Raw genomic sequence first — 21,467 nt, 5'->3', positions numbered from 1 at the left:
ACATTAGTGTTTTCTCTAGTGAATCCTGCCTTTGCTTTATGCAGCCAAACTATTAGAATTTTAGCTTTCCTTATCAGACCTTCCAGGGAACAATCTGATTTTATTTCTACAAGGACTGAATGATTCTATCTTCTTTCAGTCCAAAGAATTCTCGAAAGTGTACTCTAACACCACAGTTCAAAAGCATTTATTTTCTGGTGTACAACCTTAGTTACTCTACAAATTTCGCAGCTATATACTACTACTGGGAAAAGCATTGCTTTGGTTATACAGACCTTTCCTGGGAATGTGCTTCCTTTTACTGTCTTAGCCACATTAGTCATAGCTTTCTTCTGGAGTAGGACAAACAGAAAGAAAGTGTTTTTTTTCTTGTCGTCTACCGTGACATTTCACCTCACAGTGTACCCTGATATTGCAGAAATCAGTCAGCTATGAAAGTATAAATGGGAATTCTCCCCTAGTTTTGTGGCACAGAGAGAGAGAGAGAGAGAGAGAAAGAGATAAATCCCTGACTGTGACTCAGATGACCCAAAATCAAATAGTGGCTTGAAATGCTGGAAGAACTGTGGAAAGATGCACATGACTTACACTGGCATTCTTTCCTAGGAGGAAGGGTTGTGATGACTTCTCCCCTTTGTGGAGACCTGGTCTTCCAGGAGAGTAGTGTTGGCTGCTCCCCTGAGTACAGGCCCTACATCAGGAAGGAACATGGGTAGGTAAACTCAAGCCAGTGCGGTAGCCATTGTGGAGGCAAATCAGGGAGTGGGTATACTTCCATATCTGACTGCAGGAGTTTCTTCAGGGGTGGGGTCAGACTGTATCAATAAAAATGACCTAATGGCTGGTAAGATGATGGCTCTAGCATTAGCTTTCTCATGGAGAACAAATGGTCTGAGATCAGCTCTTGCCCAATGAGGAATGAATGGACCAATAGATTATCACTGGGAGCTGATGGCTGACAGGCAGTGGGACACAGAAAAAAATATTAAAAAGGAAAAGTATGAATTGAAACTTCAGAGTATGCAAAACAACTAAAAGGTGGCAGATGATGCCTAAGAATATATACTACAGCCCACGTTTTTCCGGTCTAACAGCTCTGAGTAAGGTTTTGCCTGCCCTTCTTTACTTTTACCACACTATTTTCTCTGTTCAGGTTTTCTTGCATCACTGAAATGAGAGTGTGCATAACAGCAACTACCAGATGGATAATGAAAACATGAAGAAGGAAGAAGAGATGCGTATAAAACTGCAAAGCAATATCCTTAATGTATTTCATTCATAACGTTTTTATGATTTTATGTGATTGGTCAAATGTTTGGTACTAAATGTCTGCCCTTGTGACTTACCTCCCATGGTTCCCAGTCCCTTTTATAAGACACCTCTGCTTGTAGTTGACCATGCAGAATAGTGTGATTCCCGTAGGCAGTCTCCCACGTCAGCATGAAATCTCCATTCATCTCCATTGTCACACTCAAATTCAGAGGTGGCTGAGGTTTGACTATGTTGAAGAGAAACAAGAAGACAGAGTTTGGCAAAATGACCAAATTCAACAATTTTATGACATTTATGCACTATGAATTTAATTTTAGAAACACTGTAAATTTACCTTTTTGACAACTCAGAAACTGAAAATATTGGGAAGGAACGCTGTGCCAAATCAGTACATTGTATTTAATTCATATAAACCACACCAGGTAGGTGAACTGCTGATATAGCATTGTAGCATAAGAGAGGTGCTACAGTCCTAAGTACATAGTCCTTCAGATGAGATGTTAAACCAAGGCTCCATCTGCTAGAGTTGGTGGTAGCTCAGGTGGATGTACAAGATCACATGGCACTTATTGAAATTATTGAAAAGAGTTGGGGAAGTTAACCAATGCCCTGGCCAAATATCCCCTAGGAGTATAAATACCACCTTAGATCTCTGCTGAATGGAGTCTAATTGCTTGCTGGGACTAACCCAGTCAACAAAGAATGAATGAATGAATAAATAACATCATATTTCTACCACTAAATCAAAAGTCAACTCAGTCATTTTCTGACTTCCCACTTTCTCTTAGCTGCTATCAAGGAAACATAAACAAAGAGATTTGTGATGATGCCACTGGAATATGACCTACAATTCATAGCCAATCTACTATCCCTTCAATCTACATCTAACAATATCTGCTATTTATCTCCATGACCCCCAAAAGAGGACATCACTGCAATGTCCTTCAAAGGAAAAATTACTTCAAATTAAATTAAGATGCACCCTACCCATAGCCTCGCTCACCTATAAACCCTCCTTTGCTAGGATCTTGACTAAAAGTTATACTGCCTATAACCTAAGATCACAATCCCACAAAACCCATTCCTTACTTTCTCATAGGAATAGTCTTTATGGTACCGGCCACAATGTCTCATAATTAGCTCCATTGCATAAGGGAATCTCTCCTTTTATAAAAATATCACTCCCTTTCTACCAAGCCTTCAGTAACCAACTTTAAAACCATGTGAATTGTGTTAATAATGTTCTAGAATAAGTAGCAGAACTTAAACTCAATTCTCTTCCTCTAGGCTATCATTTCCCTAATACTACACTCTGCTATTCGACCCATGAAGACTTCCTGCCTCAGAATACCTAACTGTGTACACTCTATATACTGAGTATTTCTGTGATTATCGATCTGATTTGCTATGTGTGTGTGTGTGTGTGTGTGCGTGTGTGTGTGTGTGTGTATGTGTGTGTGTGTGTGTGGGTGTGTGTGTGTGTGTGTGTGTGTGTGTGTGTGTGTGTGTGTGTGTGTGTGTGTGTGTGTGTGTGTGTGTGTGTGTGTGTGTGTGTGTGTGTGCATGTGTGTGTGCATGTGTGTGTGCATGTGTGTGTGCATGTGTGTGTATTGTATAGTGTCCATAGCTTTCCTGTAAAACATTCATAACTATTCCCAATTACAGATTTATTACTTTAGAGGGAATGTGTTACCAATAATCACTTTAGTTAGTAACTACTTATGGCACAAATACAGCTTATTCTCATTATTCAAAACATTGGTATAGACTGGGATCTGATAGAAACATCTGTACTTTCCTTCCAGATTGACATTGTTTTATATTTAGAAAGGACAAAACCATATCACACGAAAACCATTAGAAAAAACAAGCTTCACAAGTATCAGTCCAAACCACGATTACCGAGGAAAAAATATTTGGCTCAGGTCCTTGTGGAAATTGTACGTACTACCAATATATTTTAAATTTAAGCCATTTTATTCTATTGATACATTTAGGCTATTTGCCATAAGAAGAGTAACAAACCTAAAGTAGCTCAAGCACTGTATATCTGTGTACATGGTCCTGTGGAGCGAGAACATCTCATTAAAATCACAAACGGGATACCAATGTACTCTACAGACATTTAAAGCACCCTGGAGAGCACATGTTATGCTTACAGGCACTGATAAGTCTGATACTAATAAATGCAATCAGGGTATTTTAAAAGAAAAAGAAAAATCCACATTACCAAATTGGCAGCATTCTCTCGACCAGGGTTTCATGGACATATACGAATTAGCTTATGTTTGTAACAACTGGTATTCATTATATTTCATTTTGGGGGGCTTGATTTCATGCTTGGCGTTGTGATTTCTATATTCAGTTGCATCCTCTTTTTTTTTTTTTTTTTGGTGTGGGTGGGAGGTTGCCAGTGCTTATGAGAAACCATAATACAAATGCTGCATTATTTTGCATTACTGCTATTTGCCACTTGGTGTCACTGCTTTATTAATGTAATAAGTACACTAGACAAGCATCTTTCTATATACAATATTTTATTTCATATAGTTTAAACTTTTATTTGCTTCCATTCCTCTTTACAAAAAATGTATTATATATTCATATGAATAAATTCATGTTGATATTAAGTTAGCAATAAATGTGTTTTTTTTTCACATTGCTTTAATGCATTGTTATTCTAGCAAGTTTCTAAGAACAATATTTAAAATCTGTCCCTGATTTTGGGCCTTTGTCTTCCCCATTATTTTTTGGCTTGTCCAGCTTCTTTTGCTAAGAGGTTAGTTGAGAGGGAGAGAGAGAAACAAACACACAAAGAGAGAGCCAGAGAAAGATGGTGTATAATCTGGTATAAATTTTATAATGTTGGTAACACCAAATAGACAAAATGTGCACTGGTGGAACTGAGTGAGAAAAAGGAGATCTACTCCAGGTTCTGTTGCTTGGTATTCCATCTTCTTCATGTTTGTTACTTTCCATGCTGGCTTGTATTCCTTTGCTTTTATCTCCATGTTGTTCTGTATGAAGGAGTCATATCTTCATGGCTTTTATATTTCATTGTTGCTTATGTTCCTTTGTTTTTGCGTCTCTTTGTTACCCTGGGTAAATGAGTCCTGCTTATTAAATTTCAGTCTTTGGTTTTTCATAGGCTCATAAGGTCATAGAAGATTACTAGACTAATGGCTTGATAGCCCTGACAAGCCTTGCCAGTATATCCCGATTTTACCCAATATATGGCCCCTAGGGTCTAGAAGATGGCATGAGTTTGTACCTATGCCTTGAGTATCTTACAGACCGCCCATCCATAAGGGACATAGGCATTGCCCCAGGGGTGAATTTGCAAATCCTCATCCATTGATCCAAATTAAATTTGAAGACAGCCAGGGAAGGGCTCTACTTAGTGTGCATAGGAAGCCAGTTCTAGCAACTTTTGTTTACTAACTTTCCATCCATAGATTGAGTGACCCTCATGCTGTTTGACTTGCAGATGTGTAGCAGTTTCATCAGGGCTGGATTTGTGAGTGTCTTGTAGGTCAGGCATAGGTCATCCCTTACTAGTTGGCAGGAGATAAAGTAAAGGGATAGGGCTTTTAGTCTATCCGCATAGGACATGATGTTTGCAGTCACTCCAGCTGCTGCAAGTGCTTAGTGAAGTACATGTCAGATGGTGCATTGTACTCATTTATTGATCTAATGAGGGCAGAGTACAGTGAGACTACAATTTCCTTGGATCTGGATGCCATGCTTTTACTTATAAGTTGTGCCACATAGAAGGAATTCCTAAGCTCTGTAGACACATAGTGGTCAAAGTTCAGGCTACTGTCTATCTGTGTACTTAGATCTCTCACGTCTGAGCTTACTCTCTTAGGGGTGTGCTATTCATGTTGTAATTTGCAGGGGTTCCTGGCTTCCCAAAAGGTATGATAATGCATTTTCTCACATTTAGTTTTAGACCATGGTTCTGGGATGATTCATTTGTCTGATCTAGACCCTCCTCAAAGATATCTACATCAATATGGGATTTAATGATTGTCTTCAGCTTGCAGTAGTCAGCCAACTTTGTCATCCAGAGGCCATCAACATTAGCCTTGACATCAGGGATGTATATTCAGAACAGGAGTTGCCACAACACTGAGTCTTGTGGCACACCATTAGTAACTCGTATCTTGCTGGACCTGGATTCACCCACTTCAACCACATGTCCTGCTCATGAGCCAGTTGGCTATCCATCTGGTGATGTAAGGATTTATATCCAGTTTTGTGAGTTTATTTACAACACCTGAGTCGAGAACTGTCAAATGCCTTGCCCAGGATGAGGTAGGTGGTATGTATTGTCTCACATGCATCCATGGCCTTAATGACTTTCTCAAAGAAATGATTCAGGAGACATGACCTTCCCATGACAAAGCCAAATTGGGTTGGGTCTAGTGTTTGGAGGTTTTCTATGTCATTTATTAGGTCCATGATTATTTTTTACATATAAGACTAGTCAAACTCATGTCTTTAATTTTCTGGGTCAGTAGATGCTCTTCCTTTATGCAAAGAGATGACTGTTGCTGTCCTCCTCTCTACTGGGACAAAGACAGTCCTGGTACATATTCCTTGGTAGGGGCTTCTGAATTGATACTGCATGATACATACTTTGGGGGCTGCTTTTGAGTGTATTTAAACAGGGAAAACATTTATAGGATTATCTGATGAAGTTCATAAGAATGAAAGCCCTAATCTTTTTTATTTTGTGTTTATTAAAGTTCAATAAATTGAAGTTTTACCGTGGATCTGCCTACGCCAGCTTTTTTTGGACTTTGTACATGGTTTTGGTGTTTTGATACCTTGGTATTTTAGCAGTTTTATATTATATACCACATATCTGAATTGCCTAGAGTTTCACAGACTGTCCAGATTTTTACTCATATTTTTGTTTTGCTTTATATAAAATCTTTGGTTTTCTGTTAAATCATTAAGGGTTGAAGTCACTAAATAATGACAGACATTTCAGGTTCAGGTTCCATATTCTTCAGAAATGCAATTTAATGTAAACTTTGCTTTCTTTTAACTTTTTAAGTTTCTAGGTACAAGACTTTAGGCCTTTGCACCTCCACCCCATTATTTTGGCTTGGTCCAGAATTACTGCACCAAGAAGTTAACAGGTAAATTGCATACTGAGACCAGTTTTCTGGGTAAGTACCTTCAGACACTCAGTTTAATGAGAAAATTACTGTGCGAATGGAATGACCAAAGATTTAAATACAATTATGGATACAGAACACATAATACTAACTTATATATATTTTTAAATTAGCAGCTTTCAGAAAAATATTTTGTCTGAAATAAAGTTGAGGTGTCCAGAAGTAATCTTTGCTCCAGGGGACATCACCTCACGTGTAGTAAGGATTGCTGCCCCCTGAACTATATATTAGACCATACTTAGCACAGAAGTCATGTGACCCTGTTTGTATCACTTTTACATCTAGGGTGGTGTAATTAGCTCAGCTCCATTCTCTGTGCCAAGTCCAACTCAATCAAAATCAACAACAAGATTTATTTAGGTTCATAGGTTGATACTAGGCTATCGGCCCTAGGGCCTATACAAGTCTAGCCATAACAATTTCCTGGCTATTTCTTCCCACACTATTTACTTCCCGGGACCCCTGTCTAGCAGGGCGACTGACATAATCTCCGAGGTGAATTTCCTTTCTCCCATCCAGTCATCAAGGTTCCTTTTGAAGAGGGCCAAAGAGGTGCTCTGCTTGACATGTATGGGCAGTCTATTCCAGAGTCTGGGGAGTCTCTGGGTCAGGAACATATCCCTCCAGCATGTTTTGTTTATTGTAATGACAAGGTTTAGATCCCTGGAGTGTGTGGCTCTGAGTGATTGGGATTTCTTTAAGCGTAGCATGTCCAACAGCTCTGGGTTTGACATGGCCTTGTATGTTAAGCAGAGATCGCCTCTGAGTAGACGATATGTGACAGAGTATAGTTGGAGTTTTTTAAGGCGGTCAGTGTAGGGCATCTGCTTCAGGCCTATGATTCTTTTAGTGAGGTATTTCTGCGGCCTTTCCAGTTGTTGCAAATGTCTTGAGAGGTACATAGCAAACGGGGCATTGTATTCTATAATGGGTCTAATGAGGGATGAGTACAGTGGGACAATGACCTCCTTTTTTCTGGATGAAAAGCCCTTAGTGATTAGGTGTGCCACATAGAAGGATTTCCTGACTGTTGTGGCAATGTGGTTATCGAAGGTGAGACCACTGTCCACCTGTGTCCCTAAGTCTCTTATCACATGTTCAGTCACAACCACTTTCCTATAGAAAGAGAGATACATAATGTAACCAATGGTAAAATACATTGAAATTGTAGGTTAGGTTATGTTATATTACAAAATACTACATATACATATGTACACATTATGTACATGACTTAATGTCCATATCAATACCAGAACATTGCACTGTATATAAAGCTATGGGTCTTAACAATTAGCTTATTGTCTTCTCAGTCCTTGTTACTAATCAGACAATATTTTGAATTATGAAGCTCTACCACTTATTAAGAAAAGTCTTCAAACCTAATCAGAAAATGGGAGAGACTTGCAGTCATATATTTGTAAGGTGCTCTGAGGACTCTGTGACACTGTATACTCCATGGAAAGTTTTTGTTTAAGCTATATTGCCTTCCCAGTTTAAAATATTGCTTCAGGTACTGAGATAACAGTCCTTGGCTCACCTTCTCAATTTTTTTTCTCTTCTCAGACACTTGTGTTTAAATTTCCGTTGGAATGTATGAGTAGTTCAGACTAATAATTTATTAACCCTCTGGGAAGTCATGCCAATTTTTTGATGGGAATGATTGTGACTGATCAGAATTTAGATGGCTGAAAAACATGCTCAGCAATACAAAAACATGTTTATTTTTTTTTGGGGGGGGGTTAACCCCCTGTACCACCACACAGTGAAATACCCCACCCCCAACTTATATATACTAACTCCAAAGTCATATAACAATGCAGACAAGGGCAATGTCAATAAACGCTGGAAGTGTTTTTCAGCAATATGGATTCACATCAACTGCACTCACAAAGAGTGATGTCAGTGAATCTACTGGCTACAAATTTCTAGTTAAACTGGACCAAGAAGAAGAAGATAAGAATGCAAATAAATAATAATGTGTTCAAGGAAACAAAATAATCATCTAATAGGAAGAAAACTGTGTCCTTTCACACAGCAATTATATATTTTTAATTATATAACTTCATATCAACTATTTTATCACGTAAAAGCTGCAGCCTTATTATCAATACTGCCATGAGGTTTATTAATGTATTTCTTTATGTAAGTATGTTTGTTTACAGGGAATATAAAGCTTGGAAATTAAATATTTACTAATGTCCTGGGGAGAAACACCACAAAAATGTACAGTCAGCAATATGTCCAAGACCATACACCAACACAAATGTAACTTGACAAGATAAAGAGGTTAATTCCATTCATGAAGTTGGGAAACTTTGTGAGCACTCACACCTTTCATTTATGAAAACATATCTGGGCTGTTTTGCTTAATAAACACAGCTCCGCCCGAAAATATTTAGAGGACTGTTTAGTAAGATATGTATCAAAAGTAATGAAATGCAAACAGTTTACCATGCTATAGCTCCTCAGCAGATATGTATCTGTGTGCTGCTCTTATAGTCAGTATGAAAATAGTTAGATATGAGGCTTACCTTTAAATGTTAATGAGCTAGCTCTAGTAATCAACGTCATGTGAAATATAGACCTTTCAGAGAATTCCAGTTGAATATTACATGGGGTTAGGCCACATCTGCTGTCACTATCTGTCATTTATAAGCCTCCTAGCATGATATGCTGACAGAGAATTTCAAAATATCTTTTATAATGGAAGAAATACATATGCAAATGTGAAGAAACATGTTTACTCTCAAGAGTATGTTTGTGGAGGAACAAAACACAATAGCTTAAATGTTAACAACAGCAGTACTTTCATTACATGGAAAATAAATATAGTTGAAAACTGGAATATTTGAAGCTAGAAATTTAGTTTATTCATTACAGATTAGCTGAAATATCTGAAGAAATCTAGTGTGCAGCATTCCTCCATGATGCTGGGGAAGATGTTATAAAGGTATTTAAACGCTTTTACTTTTAATTGATGATGAAAAAGACAAAAATAGCAGTACTTTGAGATAAATTTAGTAATTATTACCAGCTCAAAAATAATTTGTCATTTAACAGACATGTTCTTAGCAAGTGTATAATATCCAGAACATAGATATGATGCGAAGTTAAAGAACAGAAGTGAAGAGTGGACATTTCGTGGCTACATAATTCCCTAATATGTTCAGAAACATATCCGGTATATGAATTGAAAAAGCAACAGACAGACTGCTTGTAAATAGTACTAAACATGTCCTGGCAGAACCGCTCCATAAGCCATTGAACCTGATCCTCAGTCCTGGAAGTATGGCACACAAGAGTGGTGATGCCATTTCATGAAGATGGCCATATTACCAACCCAGGTCATTATCCTGACAAGTCTCATTTGAAAAGCCATGGAATATACTGTATTATAAAAGACAGGACTAACAATGACATTAAAAATCTAATTGGACTAGCAGCAGTTTACTTTGGTAAAAGGTAGATCCTGCCTACTGAACCTGGTAAACTTCTTAGAAAAAATAACGCAAGCTGCTGACAGTGGTTACAGTGCACACAACCTACTTTGGATTGAATAAGGCATTTGATACCATCCTCCATGCCAGCATAATTCATAAACTAAATGCGTAAAATAGACATTATGTGGTAAGATGAATAAAAAATTGACTAAAAGGTGTATGCTTCAGACACCTGGGAACTTTGGTTGATAAATCCCTCTCCATTGATCATCACATAACAATTGTTTTAAGGTAATCCTTCGACTTGGCATAGCTGATTGCCAAGGAATATCATTCAGATCTAAAGAGGGTATTGGCCCCCTGTATTATGCACTGATCTGACCAATTATAGCATACAACACCCTTTTTGGATGTACCTCACCTAAGGCTCCCAATAAAGGGGAAAACTAACTTACTATCCCTAAGCTACCAGAAAAAAATCGAAATACTGCTTCTGCTTTCTTTGTCTTATAGTCTCCTCAGTGGAGATTTTGCTTTCTTTCCAAGCAATGAAGGCCCCAATAGTCCAATGAAGGTCCCAATAGTCCAGGATCATTTGTATTTTCACAAATCAAACAATCCCACAAATACCAGCCTGAACATAAACCTCTATGTCACGAGGTGGGTTGCCAACTGACTTACAGACAGAACTCGCACAGTAAGAATAGCGGGCTCCAGGTCTGACTCTAAACCAGTCACAAGTGGTATCCCACAAGGCTCGGTCCTGGGATCCCCACTGTTTGGCATATACTTCCCAGACATACAGGCAAACACAGGAGGACTATGGCTAACCAAGTTCACCGATGACTGCAAACTGAGAGCCATAATTGACTCTCTGGCTAACACGGACATTCTCCAAAAGGGTCTTACTGAGATGGACACCTGGTGTCAAAGTCATGGTCTCAAGCTAAATGCCAAAAAATGCATAGTCATCCTGTTTGGGAAAAACAAAACACCCATGAATTACCACATAGGTGGCAGCCCCCTTAATACAGAAGAGGTAATAAGAGATCTGGGAACCCAGGTAGATAGTAATCTCTCCTTTGACAATCATATTGCCAAAGTAGTTATGAAATCCTTCTATGTAGCCCATCTAATTACTAAAGGGTTCACATCTAGAAATAAAGAGGTTATAGTGCCCCTCTACTCATCACTTATCAGACCCATCATAGAGTAAAATGCCCCGTTTGGGATGTACCTCACAAGACACTTCCAACAGCTGGAAAGACCACAAAAGTACCTCACCAAGAGGATTATTGGTCTCAAACATATGTCCCATGCAGCCCGACTGGAAAAACTCCAGCTGTACTCGATGGCATATTGCTTACTCAGAGGTGATCTCTGCCTGACTTACAAAGCAATGTCCAACTCAGAATTGATGGACATGCTCCACCTAAAATAATCCAAGTCACTGCAAGCCACTCGCTCTAGTGAGCTAAACCTCGCCACAACAATAAATAGAACATGCTGAAGGGATAGATTCCTGTCACAGAGACTCCCCATGCTTTAGAACAAAATTTCTAACTACATTAGGCAGAGCCCCTCACTAACACTCTTCAAGAGAAACTTTGACGAGTGGATGGGTAACAGAAAATACACCCCTGGGATCACTTCATTGGCTCTTCTTGACAGAGGCTCAGTTAATTAATCAATGGGGTGGCGAAAGCTGACACACTTTGGCTAGTCTTATAAATGCCCTCGGGCAGATAGCCTAGTACCTACCTAGGAACCTTTGAATACCAAAACAAGAGATCTAAGTCTGCTGCAGCAGATCAATAAAACAAGGATGGGAGACAGATTCTTTTCTCAGTGTCTCCCTTACGTCAGGAATAGATTCTCCTCTACCCCTCACATATAAAACAGTATGATACACTATCTACGTCAAACATGGCCTGAATAACTGGATGAGTATTCATAAATTTACATCGGGCTTGACTGACTAGCCCTCCTTTAGAAGAGCAGTCTAGGGTTGCAGTTGGTGAGGAGCAGTGGTCACTAGACTCTGCAGTCCTCAACTTCCTATGATTCCTAGGAGAGAAACTAAGCCACTCTTGTCAAAAGTTATGAATGATTAAACAATAAATGAAGTTCCAGTACATAGTTAAAAAAAATAGCTAATGAAATGAAGGTGTATAAAAATAAGTCAAACAATAAGAAAATAAGCAATAAAAGCAGTATATGTTGCAAAAGTAAATGATATGAAAAAGAAAGCTATCTAGTGATGCACAGCAACAAAAATGGAATGCAGAAAAAAAATCTGCTTGTGTAATTGGAATACAACCTTGCAGTAAGTGTGTCTATAAGCCTAAAAGAAGACATGTCTAGCATTTAAGATGTTTTGCTCCACTTTTGGCACCATTCAGCCCATTTGTTCCAGGGGAATGGAAAGTGGACATTCAAGGGATAGGCAAGACCCCTACACCCCATTCATCCCTGCCCAGAAAATGAATTGGCTTTTCATTCCCTGTTGAGAGTCAGGTGGTAAGGACTGAGCCAGCTTGCTAGTCCTGGTGTGGCCTATTCCCCTCAATCAGTGGCTCATCCAAGCTCTGCCATTGCTATCTTGTGAGCAGAAGCATGACTCTATATCCTGAAATTTCTTCGGCTACCAGTCTGAATTGTGCAGGCTTGGCAATCCATTAAGTAAAACACATAGTTTCCATTAGGTATCACCCTTATAGTGAGCCAGACTCCCCCCTCCCAATTTGGGTAAAAGCAGCAGCCACTCAATTTGATCCTTCTTGGCCAGTTCCTATAGGTGCCTGAAAAAACTATTCAAACTCATGCTGCTTATAGCATGGTCAGGGTTTTATTCCTCTAGCTACCACACATTTAGGAATCTTATGAGGTTCAGCTACCATAAAAGCTATGATAATGTCCATCCTATACTATAGGAATATTCCTCTACAGTGACTGATTCTGGGATTTTTGACAGTTATTCAGATTATACCTCATAATATACTTAAATGAGTTTAACATCACAATTGTTCTGATGCTTGTTCTTTTACTGCTCTAAACAGAAACAAACAAGATATCTATTGCATTCATGGTGTCTTTTTAATAGTTCAAGCAGTTTTGCAGCCTCCCAGAGAGATAGCAAGATGATTTTTCATTGCTAGTCAGGGATCACTGTTTCTTAAAGATGCAGCAACTTCAGAATGAAAATAAGTTCATGAGGCTTGCAGATCAGCTTGCCTCTGCAAAAACAAGTCTGTGATATGATAATTCTGTTTTTTATTACCAATGAGCTTTTAGTATTTGTTTGTTTCTAAGTACTCATGTAATACAAGGATGTGTAACTCAGCATTTGAGTTTTGAGTTCAGATTATATGAGGTGATTTAGGGGAAACATGACTTTCTCACCAGCTCAACAGATAATAAACAGATGGCTGGAAAGCAGATTAACTATTTCTGCTACAATTGCAGATACCTGACAATCAACTCAAAGTAAAAGAAATTTCAGAAAAAAAAAATCAGCAGTGACAGAAATATACCATGATACTAACTGCAGAGAATTACCAATTTTACAGAATACAGACAAGGTAAAAAAAATACATGGGGAAAGTCCACAATCTGAAGCAGAAATTGGTGGTTAAACTGCTGAAACATGATTTGATGTAGCTTCTGGAAAGATCGTAAGCAGTAAAGAAGAAACTGCTGCTATTCATATAAGACAAATACATTCAAATGAAATTTTCCTGAAGACGAGTAACTAGAAATGTCAAAACTACTCTTTTTGCATGAAAACTGCTTCTGTGAAAACTGTGACAGTGATTAGTTCCCAAACGAAACTTATGAAGTCATGTCTCCAAATAAAGATATAGTACAGTAAAAAAAAAAAAAAAAAAGTAACCGTGTCTCAGGCTTAAGATTCACTTATGGAAATGATAACAGTGTTTTTTCAATTTAAACCTTTAATTGTTTTGTTGTGTGATAATATGGCAAGTGCCAGTATAGCCAGCTTGAGTTTTGTAAAGAATGATATGTCCTATGAATATCAAGCTGATTTATGCAAGATGCTTGTGTTATAAATGTATTAAAACTGTATGTCATTTGTATATCAAACTGATTTGTACATATGCTTGCGCTGAAAATGTATTTGTGAAGTTTGCTTTTGTTAAAATGTATCAACAGTGCACCCTGCTGAAAAGACAAGAAATGTATGTGTATTACTGCAACTGATGCTTGTGCTGAAAATGTATTTGTGAGGTTTGCTTTTGTTAAAATGTATCAACAGTGCACCCTGCTGAAATTAAAAGAAATGTATGTACATTACTGTAACTGAATTAAATGTATATGTTTTAATACAGGACAATGGGACAGCAAAGGTTAACCTTAAGAAAAATAAGGGAAATGTAAATTATTGTTAAACCATTAAAACGGCACCTCACAGTGCTGAATAGGACTGGAGACAGTGGGTCTGAGAAAGAGCCTTTGTCCATTTGCGCAGTGAAGAGAGGGGAGACCCCAGGCACTGCCATAAACATTTGAATGTATATTGTGGCCATCTGTGCTAAATTCCTGTCTCAGCTTCAAAGGGGAATACTGTGGGAACCTAGAGTCAGGAGACCAGTTTAGATCATTTTACCAGCCCTCACGGAAATTATATTTTAGATATTAAAAAGAGAAATCTCAGAGTATTGAGCATTCTGTTTGGGGAAAACTGACTAGAAAAATCCTCATCCACAGCATCTTGCCTTGTGGTGGTAAGTAACTTAACTAGGGAACAGTAATTCTTTTAGATTCAGTCAGGTGAATCTTAGTTCAGAAAGTGTTTTTCTTTATTTGTGTGAAGCTGTCCATCAATGTTAATTTCAATATTTTCTGTGATTTGAACTATGTGGTTTATTAAATATATATATTCAATATGTTCATGATATTTCATTATTTATTAAATATATTTAAGAGTTATATTGTGGCCAGTCCTTATAGAAAATATATAACCTTTGAGAGTACATATATTCAATTGGTGACACTGTGTGGGCCTCTCCAGAAGGCCTAGCCATTTTGGTGAACTACTACCATTTGTATTAGTATTAAGGTTACACAGTATAATTGGACACGCTTTTTAAGGGCCTTAGAGTAGCTGATTGGGGTGTGTCTGGTGGCAGTGATAACTACTTTATAGTCTGGGCATAAGGGGACCATACCTAGTAAACCTGTGCCAACCATTCCCAGGTGTGTGTGCGCAAATCAAATCTCTTAGTGTGTGTGTGTGTGTGTGTGTGTGTGTGTGTGTGTGTGTGTGTGTGTGTGTGTGTGTGTGTGTGTGTGTGTGTGTGTGTGTCAGCTACTTGGGACAGGGGCATGAAGCATGAAGCACTGGGTTTACAGAGAGGGTGCTGGAGGACTTGGCTTGGACACTCAGCTGAGGACCTATCCTACAGCTGTAACAGTGTGAGCCTAATTGGGGACCTGGGGGGAGACAGATATAGAGACATCCAGACCTCAGGCTGAGTGTGTTCCTTGTGTGGTCTTAAGGGAAACTGCACTTGATGCAGAGAGGTCTGCATCTGGAAATACTGAGTATATCCATTTGTATTCCAAGTGCACGTCCCTCTGCAGTGTCAGTGATGAGGATTCAGGTTCCTTGATTACTATCCCAGAGTGGGGACGACACATATTGATGGCCATCACATACTTGTAGCAGTGGTGGTTATCACATGTTTTACTGCATTTGTTTATATATCTGCTGTGTGGTAGTCACATGACTCTCAGGGTGAGCTTATTTCTGTGTCGAGTATCTAAACTGAAGCAAAATTAAACAACTTCTCCCTTCTTTAGTTCTTATATTGTTTGATTCTCCTTCCCTGGGTATTTCAGTTCTTTACCATGCTACCTGGGTCTGTCCTCACACTGTCAAAATATCAGCTGTGCAGTGGATTCTTCCCAAATTCTTCTCATAGGCACTTTTACAAAGGAAAACAAGCAAAAAGAGGAACATTTAATGTGCATTTTCCACTTATCCTGCCAACTGTGCTTAGTGTCTTACACTTCTATTTTTTTCTTTGTTATACCTATATTAAGGTATCTCTAAGGCAGCTCTTTGATTGACTCTACCCTTCAAAACACTTTCATCTCGATAGGTACATTTCCTTTAGGTTTACTCTACCTCATTAAGGAGATGGAACAATATACACTGCTTTGCTGTCATACAATTATTAACATTACCTCTCCATTTCTAAACTAATCATGCATTTGTACCTACCATTTTTGTGTTCACTGCTAGACACAGGCCTTGACAGATTAACTCCCAAAATAGTGACAGTTATCTCCCACTTTGCTCAACAGCCACTCCAGGCCACCCAATATTTTTGTCACACCCTCAAGACACACCTGTCAAAAACACACTACCATAAAAACCACATAACCCTCTTATCTCACTGCCCCTATAGTCACTACTACAATATTACTGGAAGTGTTAATTCCCACTTACAACTTCCTGTAAAACACAACACACATCCAATTAGTAAAATGTTCTTTTTTCACAACATACCCTGTTCTGCCTCCTTTTCCTTTCACCTCCCTCACCCCCTACAACCAATAACAAACATCTGCATAAAAGAATTGCACAATCAGTTATCATATCACTCTGTATTACCCCTATGCCCATAACTTCCTCACCAACAAGCCACCACCACAACCCCCCAGTAATCAGACCAAACCTATTCCCCAGCTCACCACTGTCAGGATCACTCTTCTATATGATTACTGACACTCAGAAATATTTTTATCTGTGCCTAAAACACTGTATACATCCTTCGGATAATCCCCCATAATCTTTATACTCCTTAAGAGTAATATTGAACCCAATCCAGGCCCAACAACTTCCTTTCCTCAGCATCAGAACTACCCTTTTCATACATTGGCCTGTACCATCCTCAGTGCACCTAGCATCAGAAACAAACTAGACCACATAAGTGCTTTTATTTGCCTAGCCATTCTAGTAGTCAAGAATCTTGGGTCAAAAAGGACTACAACACACAAGAATAGAATTCCACTGTGGTAAACACTGTTTAATAAAAATCCAATGAAATACCAAAAAAAAAAAAAAAAAAAAAAAAACCGAAGCTGCAGAAATGTTCTGTAGTTTTATTAAAACAAACTCACACTTATAACAAGCAAAGCTTTTAGGTTACCCCTTCTTCTGTGCTTTTCATTGACATTTTGTTAAAAACTCAGTTTAAATATCCAAACAACATATATCACATGACATATTTATTTTACATTTGGTGACCGGGAAAGTCCGACTGGACAACGTCCATTTTCAGCGGAGGCCCGGGGAGAAAAGCTCCAGTTTAGTTAACCAATAAAATATACATTTACAAATACAGAAATTGATAATAGAAACATTTAAAAAACAGATAAAAGTCTGAGTTGCTTAGGAGGGTTATAGGGTAACAAGCTCATTTGTCAAAAGGCAGGACCCAGACTGCCCTTGTGATGACAGGCAGCAAGCTAGTACTTATCACAACAGAGTAATATTATTCCACCAAGAGGTACCAACCAACACCTTGACTCCAGAGCTTTGCACCTGGTGCAGCTGGACAAGGTCATCACTGTAAGCCCAAGGTGAACTGTATTGAAATCATCCCACCAGAAAGACATGAGGAAACGATTCATGTCATCTGGTATGATATAAGTACTTAATCTATGGGCTATTTCTCTGGTGACAAAAATATAATATGTCAGTCCCAAATTCCTGGTCCTTGGCTGTCTGCAACTTATCAAACATCACAACCAGATATAAACAGAGGACACAGATTATCCAGTCTATAATTTCTCACCATACAATGTAACAGGAGGAAGAAGAAGGATCGTTAAGGGTCGGGCAGTGGCATGCATGAGCATTGTCTCAGTGTTTGACAAATTCCATTTCACATGACGAGAAACAAGCCGAGGTGTTTTGCACTGACTGTTGCATCCTATTTTCAAGCAATGATGCAGGTTATGCTCTGGATTACTTCTTGCCCCTAAAAAACAACACTTATCCTATAGAACAGTGCTTTCTCTGGGGTAATACTTGTACTGATTTAACCAACAATCTGAAATAGTTACTAAAATAGAGAGGGTTATGATCAGGTCTCCAACCATAACCACACTGCTGTGACAAGAAATGTCTGCCAAAAAATTCACCTCAAGAACAAAGCTTAAGTGTTATGGTGCTTGATTTTTCAGCTTTGTTCTTAGCTGGGGTATCTCATGTGAGGTGTCTGCACCTCTTTTCTGTACCAGTGTGTGAGATTTTTGTGAGTATGCTCCACTTTATTCCTACATTTCAAAGACATTCTTTGAATACACAGTGTGCATTAGTAAATACAGCCTGTACAACCATTCAAACATAAATACTGAAAGACATAAAGCGCTGTTGTGTGCAGGTTTCTATGCAGATAATACATTAAATGTTTTACATCTGCCATGGCTATACTCCTAAAAAAATAACATAATACATGATGAAAACAAATGTCCAAACTCTTTTTCTTTAGATCCTACACACATCTGCACGTGCAGTAACATGTAAATATTTTCACTGTCAACATTTTGAACATCAACATTTACGTCTTTCGATTATTTTCAGTAGACCCATTTCTATCTAGTTATATTATATATATATATATATATATATATATATATATATATATATACACACACACACACACACACACACACACACACACACACACACACACACACACACACACACACACGCGTGCAAAACACACACGCAAACTTCAGGAGTTATCCTCTTTCTCAATGGGTTATACAACCATGGAGTTAGTATATTTAATTTCAATGGGTGTGGGGGAATAACCCCCATATCTGTGGGTGGGGGGAGTCACCCACATAAATGCAATGTTTTTTGCATATGTAAGCCATTCATTTACATTTGTGCTCACTTTAGTTCTGCGTTTTTTTTTTTTTGTTAGATGTTAGTGGTCGTAGATGAACTTTTTAGATGTATTTTGTGTCAATGGAAGTTCATTTGCGATGTAAAGAAATACAATCATATATATATATAGATATAGATTTAGATATAGATAAATGCATATATATAGAGAGAGAGATTGCATATACACACAGATCTGTTTTCGATTAATTTTATTTATTCTTGATCAGGCCTCAAACATAACAGTGGCTTTGTAGAGTGGAACAAAAAGATAATGGTGGTCTTGTGGAGTGAGCAAGACCCAGACAAGCTAGAGTCTTCAAACTATTAATAACTTAAATCTCTTGTAGTGGAGGCCCATGGAATGTATGCAAACAAAACCTTAAGTATATACCAGTGTTTCAGCTACATGACTGCTGAATGCCCATGGCTTTTTACTTTTCTAAATTTTTATTGATGCATTCAGGCCATTAAAGCCAAAACTCACTAGCTGTGGACATACAGTGTTTCTCCCTTTTTCTGGGATCACCACTACACCATAAATGGATTATTTGGTTATACTCTGGCAACATGGAGCTTAAAAACAAGCCTGCTGACCGTAAACCTGAGGGCACTTGTAAAACATCCCAAATAACATCCAATCCAAACTGTAAAAAGGTCACACAGCCAACCATTTATTAGAAACTGCAATAATGCCAGGAGTACTTAATTTCACAACAGATCTGAATGGTCTAACCACAATTTTTTCATTGTTTATACATATGATTATAAATAATATAAAAATATACCATTTAAGAATCATGTACTATGTACGGGACACTTTACTGAGTGTGTGAGATATTTGGTTCACATGACAACAATGGTAGTTTCCAAAGCAACCTGATAATAATCCATCTCCATACCACATGCCATATCGTCGACTGCTGAGAGGTGACTGTGTAACTTGTGGTGAGATTATATATAAATATAAAATGAAGCTAAGCCAAACCTCTTAAGAGATCACTGCTCAGCAGTAAATTTCAAAAACTCATTTATACTTACTGTTTTTATAAATGTCAACTTGTGCTTTAACTTCCAGCTGGCGTTCTGGTTTAAACATAAACATGTCTTTAGCTGCAATCATAAAAACGTCAACTTCTTTGTGACAAGTCCATTCAACCAAAGATGAAGAATTCATGCTGTCTACTTCTTTGCATTCAATAGGAGCTGGTTGTGAATTGTTTCTGAAAAAAAAAAAAAAACAAGAATAAGAATTTGCAGACAAAGTTGAAAAACAAAAATAACACAACATTGTTTTCCAAGCAAGATAGAGACTGAACATGCCTTGCTAAGGATTCATGTTATTTACTTCACACATTCTTCTTACACTAAAATATTATAGCTGGTATTGACCTGTTGTAATCAAAACATATGAAATCTAGTAAACAAAATCATTCTTTACAAAGAAGCAGTCAGAAGTCTTACATAAAATTTTAAGTACCCATCTAATTTTCTGGCTTTTAAACATAGCTTAGACAATTGGATAGGTACCGTAAAGTACACTCCAGGACGTACAGGCCTTGGCCTCCTTGGAGAGGTTGTCAAAACCTGATGATTCCTTTTATTCATACTATGCACAAAAGTAAACAGAAGTTTGAATTTATGAGACTAGAGTTGTTATTCCGGTTCCACTCATGTTCCTTAAAAAAACTGAGCTTTCAGCTTCTTAATGCAACTTTATGCAGTTTAATAACACTGGTTGGATTACCGAAAAATAAGAAACTGGAATAACACAGCTTACACTGTATGATCTTGATTACCACCTGCAGACACACACACCCACACACACACACACACACACACACACACACACACACACACACACACACACACACACACACACACACACACACACACACACACACACACACACACACACACACACACACACACACACACACACACTCATCCACACGCGTGCACGCATGCATGCGTGCACACCACACACACACACACACACACACACACACACACACACACACACACACACACACACACACCATTTTAGTAGAAGTGCATCCCCACTTGAGTGTCCCATAAGGAAGGCATAGCTTAACAGTTATTGAGGGTGGGGAAGTAAAACATCCAGGAAAAAAGTTTCATAGTACATTGTGTCACCAATATTCAGAGGCAAGTAACTATATTGAAATGAAAATGCATACAGTGAAAGTAAAAACAATAACAGTTTTGTACTCAGAGGGAACTGTCTCATTGGTTAAACCAAAGAACCTTTCTTGTGCTGGTTATTTTAGTTTAGTCTATATCAGGGATCTCAAACTCACTGCCCTCAGGCCTCAAACAGCTGCCAAATTAATATTCTTCTGGGTGTGGGAAGCTACTGTACTACATTTAGGCTGTAGTGACTGGTCTTCTTATGTTTAGAGATTGAGGCCCTCATCTGAGAGTGCTAATCGTCATTAAGGGAAACTGATAGACATCACATTACCAAAAGCTTTGGACACGCACATAGCAAGCAGATTTACAAGTACACATTTACAATAATTCATCTAGAAACAAAGCAGAAACAACATCTAGAAACAAAAGGATACATGAAAGCAAAACATGAGAGCCAGATAATAAGACAAAATTAAAAATATCACG

The 21,467-nt window shown here is 38.2% G+C and overlaps 1 protein-coding gene across 5 annotated transcripts in view; it reads right to left on the bottom strand.

Annotated features, from left to right (window-relative positions):
• Positions 1–21,467, bottom strand: part of CSF2RB (colony stimulating factor 2 receptor subunit beta) — a 485,439-nt gene that overhangs the window by 205,002 nt on the left and 258,970 nt on the right. For all 5 annotated transcript variants that reach the window (XM_044066459.1, XM_044066465.1, XM_044066473.1 and 2 more), the window contains 2 exons: positions 19,869–20,050; positions 1,347–1,498 (listed from right to left, as the gene is read on the bottom strand). In XM_044066459.1, coding sequence (XP_043922394.1) covers positions 1,347–1,498; positions 19,869–20,050 — 334 coding nt within the window. The remainder of the gene's footprint in view (positions 1–1,346; positions 1,499–19,868; positions 20,051–21,467) is intronic.

This window comes from Protopterus annectens, chromosome 1.part0 (genome assembly GCF_019279795.1).
Source record: "Protopterus annectens isolate FY-2018-M chromosome 1.part0, PAN1.0, whole genome shotgun sequence".
Classification (NCBI taxonomy): domain Eukaryota; kingdom Metazoa; phylum Chordata; order Ceratodontiformes; family Protopteridae; genus Protopterus; species Protopterus annectens.
The sequence above is the reverse complement of the archived record's forward strand: the minus strand, read 5'-3'. Positions and strand labels throughout refer to the sequence as shown.